Source organism: Balaenoptera musculus, chromosome 8, assembly GCF_009873245.2.
Source record: "Balaenoptera musculus isolate JJ_BM4_2016_0621 chromosome 8, mBalMus1.pri.v3, whole genome shotgun sequence".
Lineage (NCBI taxonomy): Eukaryota > Metazoa > Chordata > Mammalia > Artiodactyla > Balaenopteridae > Balaenoptera > Balaenoptera musculus.
Window position 1 is genome coordinate 60,293,287 of NC_045792.1, and position 5,992 is coordinate 60,299,278.

At 58.0% G+C, this 5,992-nt stretch overlaps 1 protein-coding gene across 2 annotated transcripts; it reads left to right on the forward strand.

The window, feature by feature from the left end:
• Positions 1–1,224: 1,224 nt before the first annotated feature.
• Positions 1,225–5,860, forward strand: SMPD1 (sphingomyelin phosphodiesterase 1). 2 transcript variants are annotated; one of them, XM_036861870.1, is made up of 6 exons: positions 1,225–1,726; positions 2,660–3,432; positions 3,998–4,169; positions 4,477–4,553; positions 4,759–4,904; positions 5,072–5,248. In XM_036861870.1, exons 1-6 carry the CDS (start codon positions 1,427–1,429, stop codon positions 5,110–5,112), a joined length of 1,509 nt encoding a protein of 502 aa, XP_036717765.1. In that variant the 5' UTR covers positions 1,225–1,426; the 3' UTR covers positions 5,113–5,248. The 2 variants fall into 2 exon arrangements, with proteins under 2 accessions (XP_036717765.1, XP_036717764.1); XM_036861869.1 differs by having other exon boundaries at positions 1,230–1,726; positions 5,092–5,860.
• The last annotated feature ends 132 nt before the right edge of the window (positions 5,861–5,992 follow it).

Here is a 5,992-nt window from a genome sequence, read left to right on the forward strand (position 1 = left end):
GTATACCCCCCTCCCAACACCTTGATATGTGCACCAACCCAGAAGCTCTGCGAGAGTTTTTATAGAGCTCAGTCTCCAACCCCCTTCTCCAACCAGAAGATTGGGGGTGAGACTGAAACATCTCACTCTGATCAGTTCTTTCTGGTGACCAGCCCCATCCTGAGGCTATTTAGGGGTCCCACCTTAACTCACCTTATTAGCATAAATTCAGGTGTGATTGAAAGGGGCTTGTATATGTAACAAAAGACACTCTTATCACTCAGGGAATTCAAAAGGTTTTAGGAGCTCAGTGCCAGAAACTGGAGATAAGACCAAATACATTTTCTATTATACCATAATTACTCTATCCGATATGATGTGGGGCGGGAAGGGCGGGGAGTCACTTGAAAAAAGTTCTCAAAGGCAAGAACTGACAGGACTTGGTAGATCTGTGGATCCTGGAGAAGCACTGAGTTACACAGTTTAGGTTTTAATTGCTATTCTGCCACTTAACTTTCCTATGCTTCAGTTTCCCCATCTGTAAAATGGAGGTAATAATAGTATTATACTTACTTCTTAGGGTTATTGTTAGAACTGAGGATTAGTCATTATAAAGTGCCTGTTTCAGTGCCTGGGGCATCCTATAGAGCTCAGTAAATGATAGCTTTCACCATCATGGTTACAGGAAGGTGGGAGACCCAAGTTCTAATCCATGTTCCTGTCTGTATGGTCTTTACCCTTTCTTGGCCACTTCAGCATTTTTGAGTCTGTTTCCTCATCCATATAATGAAGGTATGGGTGTCCCCGCATGAGCCCAGGGCCCCTTCCAACTGGAGAGGTCTGAGTCAAAAAGATTATCAGTCAGGGCGACTCAAGGGTGTGGATAGCAGTGGCAGAACATAAGAAATTGAGGGTCGGAGCCCTCTGGGCCGGAGAGGTGACAGTGTGAGAATCCCCTCCCCGCTGTGCTCCTGGCCACCAACACCCCCTATGTCCTCTCCACTTCCCCAGTTTAAAGCCCGGTGGGCCTGGCAGTTAGCTATTCCAGGAATTTGAGTGCAGGTTTGGAGAGAGGAGGGGCCTCTCACCAGCCACACATGACCGGCTCCAGCAAGAGCTGGGCGGCTACAGCGGCCTCGCACAGCTGTCAGAGCCTGGGCGGAATCGCAAGCGGGATCCTGGGCGGGTCCCAGGCGCGTCCGGCCCACTCCTCCTGCACCTCCGCCTCCCTAGCCTTGCCCGGGCTGCCAGCCAACGCGATCAGCTGCGGCGGAACCGAGGAAGAGGAAGGGGCGGAGCTGCTTTGTGGCTTGTCTCCGAGCAGTCAGCCGACTGCAGCGGGGGACTAATCGGTGTCCCTGGCACCGCCAGGGATCCTGAGAGCCAACCAGGGCCTACGCCATCCGGGGCCGGGCGGGCGAACCTGCCTGGTCTAGGAAGCCGGGCGATGCCCCGCCACGGAGTGTCTTCCGGCCAGGGCCGCCCCAGGTCGGGCCGGGAGCAGACACTGGACAGGTCCTTGGGGGCCCCCAGCCTGAGGCTCCTGTGGATGGGCTTGGCGCTGGCGCTGGCCCTGCCCGACTCCCAGGTTCTCTGGGCCCCTGCCGGGGCCCACCCTCTTCCCGCCCAAGGCCATCCCGCCAAGTTCATTCGCCTAGCGCCCCAGCTCCGGGAAGCCTTTAGCTGGTGGAACCTTACCTGCCCCGCCTGCAAAGGACTGTTCACCGCCATCGACATCAGGCTGCGGGTGAGCGCTAAAGGGGCTGCGGGAGGTGCAGGCCAGAAGGGAGGGCTGGCGGTGGCGGCTGGGGCTAAGGCCGGCGCTCCGGGGTCCCCAAGAGCATCCCTGATGGAGAGGCTGTCATCCACAAGCCTTTACTGAATTTGTCCCCCTTTGGGGCCCCCCGCGGCTGCACACCACCACCAGCACTACCTCCACTGTGACCTATTGAAGTAAGGAAAGAGCGCAAGTTACATGCTGGGCACCGTGCCAACCCTTTTATACAGGCTAAATCTAGCCTGCAGGGTGGTTTCATTACTGTGGTTATCTCCGTTTTACAAATGAATAGCAGCCCCGGAGCTGAAGTCACTTGTAGGAGGGGCCGGCTGCTGGGGGGTGGGCTGGACTCCCACCCAGGCGTGCCTGACCGAATCCCCTCCGCCTTACACCTAGCACCTCCAGCCCCGAGCACCGTGCCTGGGACCAGCTACTCACTCAAAGGGGACCTGAATTAAGGAATATCCAGAGGTGTGGGACTAGTTGGGGCTGGGCTGCCTTGACCGACCCTGATGGGGTGATGAGGAGCGCTGGTTGGTAGGTGTGCTTTGTGGGGCTCCTTGGGGAATCAGGGCCCTCTCCTCGTGTGTGTCCCCAAACCCTGGTCAGTCTGTCATTCCGCCCAGCCCAGATTTCAGAGCACTCAGCAGGCTGCCAGAGAAAGCCAGCTTTGCGAGCAAAGGCTTGAAACGCCGCTGAGCTAAAAAGGAAGTACCGGCCTGGTGACGCCTGAGTCAGGGCAGCGTCTGTGGGAGGCAGGGCGAACTGACATCTCTTCACCATGTGGTACTGAGTCCGTGCCAGGCCCAGCGTGGACATGCAGGCCCACGGGTCGGATCCAGGTGTTGGCCTGGTCCCTGTGCTCTGTTTCTGGCTTCTCACCGCTGCTTCTTCCCACCACAGCACGAGGACAGCGTGGCCCGGGTGGGCTCCATGGCCATCAAGATGTGCACGCTGCTGAAAATCGCACCGCCTGCTGTGTGCCAATCAGCTGTCCAGCTCTTTCAGGACGACGTGGTGGAGGTGTGGACGCGCTCGGTGCTGAGCCCGTCCGAGGCCTGTGGTCTGCTCCTGGGCTCCTCCTGTGGACACTGGGACATCTTCTCATCTTGGAACATCTCTTTGCCGGCTGTGCCAAAGCCATCCCCCCAGCCGCCCGTGCCCCCGGCCCCGGGCTCCCCCGTCAGCCGCGTCCTCTTCCTCACCGACCTGCACTGGGACCACGACTACCTGGAGGGCACAGACCCCGACTGTGAGAACCCGCTGTGTTGCCGCCAGGATTCCGGCCCACCGCCTGCCTCCCGGCCCGGTGCTGGATACTGGGGCGAGTACAGCAAGTGCGACCTGCCCCTGCGGACCCTGGAGAGCCTGTTGAGTGGCCTGGGCCCCGCCGGCCCTTTTGATATGGTGTACTGGACGGGCGATATCCCTGCCCACAACATCTGGCAGCAGTCTCGTCAGGACCAGCTGCGGGCCCTGACCACCGTCACAGACCTTGTGAGGAAGTTCTTGGGGCCGGTGCCTGTGTACCCTGCTGTGGGCAACCACGAGAGCACGCCCGTCAATGGCTTCCCTCCCCCCTTCATAGCGGGCAACCAGTCTTCGCACTGGCTCTATGAGGCGATGGCCAAGGCCTGGGAGCCCTGGCTGCCTGCTGAAGCCCTTCACACCCTCAGGTATTTGAGGCCCACGGAAACCCAGGAAGGGAGGAGAAAGACGGATGAAAGTGCAGGGAGCAGGGAACCTAGCATTATGCGTGGCTACTCTAGGCTGAGTCCTCAGCTCTCTCCACTGGCCCTCCAAATCGGACCCCACTTTCCGTTTCCACCCTTATCTCCAGCCACCCTCCTTCACAGGATGAAGGGCTAGCAGCATACCTTCTCCGTGGTAGTCTGTGTCTTTGCTCATGTTGGCCTTCTCTAAAATGCCTTCCCCTCTCTAACATCCCAGCTTTTCCCATCTTTCCCAGGCCTAGGTCCTCTTCCCTCTGGATGGCCTTTGCCTCTTCTAGCTCACTTTTATGTCTCCTCTGAACTCCTAGAGCCTTTAGTCCTCTGAGCCACTCGCTTCAATCACACGGGCCCTATCATCAGTGCTGTCTGATCTTCAGCTAGAACGTGGGCTTGAGGCTAGGGGTGATGTCCTAGGTGCCTCTGCCCTCCACCCAGATTCCTTGCACAGGACTGGGCACGCAGGGCTAGGATTATGAATGCGTGCTGACCCGTGTTCACTTTGTTTCAGAATTGGGGGGTTCTATGCACTTTCCCCACGCCCCGGCCTCCGCCTCATCTCTCTCAATATGAATTTTTGTTCCCGTGAGAACTTCTGGCTCTTGATCAACTCCACAGATCCTGCTGGACAGCTCCAGTGGCTGGTGGGGGAGCTTCAGGCCTCTGAGGACCGAGGAGACAAAGTGAGGGAGAGTGGTGGGAACCCAGTGGGGCAGGTGCCGGTAGGGTGGGAGGAAAAGCAGGCCCTTCACAAACAGACTTCTCTCTGGAGCTGGAGCACCCGTGAGCAGAGACGCTTGATTTTCTGGCACTCCCAACAGTGTTCCTTGGGGTTTCAGCTCACGGTCACCCTTAGAAAGTCCTTTCATTTCCTCCCCGTCTCTCTGGCCAGGAATGCCAGCCATTGTAGGAAAGATGAATACCAACTAGCCTGGCCAGGGCTTCCTGGACCCCTCTTGCCCTGATAACCTTCCTTAACTCTCCCCACAGGTGCATATAATTGGCCACATTCCCCCAGGGCACTGCCTGAAGAGCTGGAGCTGGAATTATTACCGAATCGTGGAGAGGTAGGAGGGAGGTGTGTTGGGGGCGAGCGGGTGAAGAGCCTAAAGGTCAGAAATTCCCTGGAACATCTCACCATCCCTGCTGCCCCACTGGGGTGGGGACGCCACTTCCTTGAACAGGATGGAGAAAGCAAGCATCCAGTCCTCCCCAGATCTCCTCCTCCCCCTCGCTTGAAACTTCTGAATATGATTAGTGTCTTCTGGCCAGGTATGAGAACACCTTGGCTGGTCAGTTCTTTGGCCACACCCACGTGGATGAGTTTGAGGTCTTCTATGACGAGGAGACCCTAAGCCGGCCGCTATCTGTAGCCTTCCTGGCGCCCAGTGCCACCACTTACATCAGCCTCAATCCTGGTGAGTGAGGTGGAAGCAAACTGTTGGGATAAAGGAGGTCTGGGGATAGAGGAAGCTGGTGAGAGGGAGGAAGTTGTTGGGGTAGAGGAAGGAGGGTTGGAGCCAAGGCCGCCCAGGGGCGAGCTCTGCCTCCCCACTGGAGTTGCCTTTGCCCTTTCCCTCTCCAGTCAGCCCTCCCTCCTTGCAGGGTACCGTGTCTACCAAATAGATGGCAACTACTCCGGGAGCTCTCACCTGGTCCTGGACCACGAGACCTACATCCTGAACCTGACGCAGGCGAATCAGCCCGGAGCCACACCGCACTGGAAGCTCCTCTACAGGGCTCGGGAAACCTATGGGCTGCCCAACGTGCTGCCCGCCGCCTGGCACGACCTGGTGTATCGCATGCGGAGCGACACGCAGCTTTTCCAGACCTTCTGGTTTCTCTACCATAAGGGCCACCCGCCCTCAGAGCCCTGTGGCACACCCTGCCGCCTCGCTACTCTGTGCGCCCAGCTCTCCGCCAGGTCAGACAGCCCTGCTCTGTGTCGCCACCTGGCGCCGGACGCAAACCTCCCTCCTGTCCAGAGCCTGCGGCCAAGGCCACCATTATGCTAACACCCACAGGGCCCAGAGGTGGGAAAGTGCTTGTCTTCTTAGGAAAGGAGCGAAAACCCCAGAGGGCCACTGTGGTGAGAAGAATGTCTGGTGGAAGAGCTTATCCCTGGGCCCAAGCACACCTCGGAAACAAGACCTCCTTTCCTGGATCTGGTTTAGCAAAATATGGGAGCGGGGCTGGCTGCTCTGAGGCTGCTACCCTTCCGTGGCCGTGGAGCAGAGGTCTAAGTTGGCACTGCCCTAGGAAGACCAGACAGAAGCTGTCACCCCAGGCCTGTGCTGGCCGGCCAGGAACCCTGTACTGCTGCTGCTGCCTGGTTGCCAGGCTGTTAAAATAAAAACAAGGGACTTGGACTCCAGACCCTGCTGTGACTGTCCCAGTTTCTTCTTTTGAGGCAGGAAGGGCAAGGGGGCCCTGGAAAAAAGAGCCTAACTGAGGGATCAAGGTACCAGGAGTGATGGTGTGGTACAGGCACAGGAAGGCACACAGC

Bases quoted from the DNA above. Each gene is read 5' to 3' on its own strand.
- SMPD1 (XM_036861869.1), top strand. From the start codon at position 1,427: ATGCCCCGCCACGGAGTGTCTTCCGGCCAGGGCCGCCCCAGGTCGGGC. The intron at 3,433-3,997 runs GTATTTGAGGCC...ACTTTGTTTCAG, and splicing joins GAAGCCCTTCACACCCTCAG to AATTGGGGGGTTCTATGCAC. The intron at 4,170-4,476 runs GTGAGGGAGAGT...CTCTCCCCACAG, and splicing joins CTGAGGACCGAGGAGACAAA to GTGCATATAATTGGCCACAT.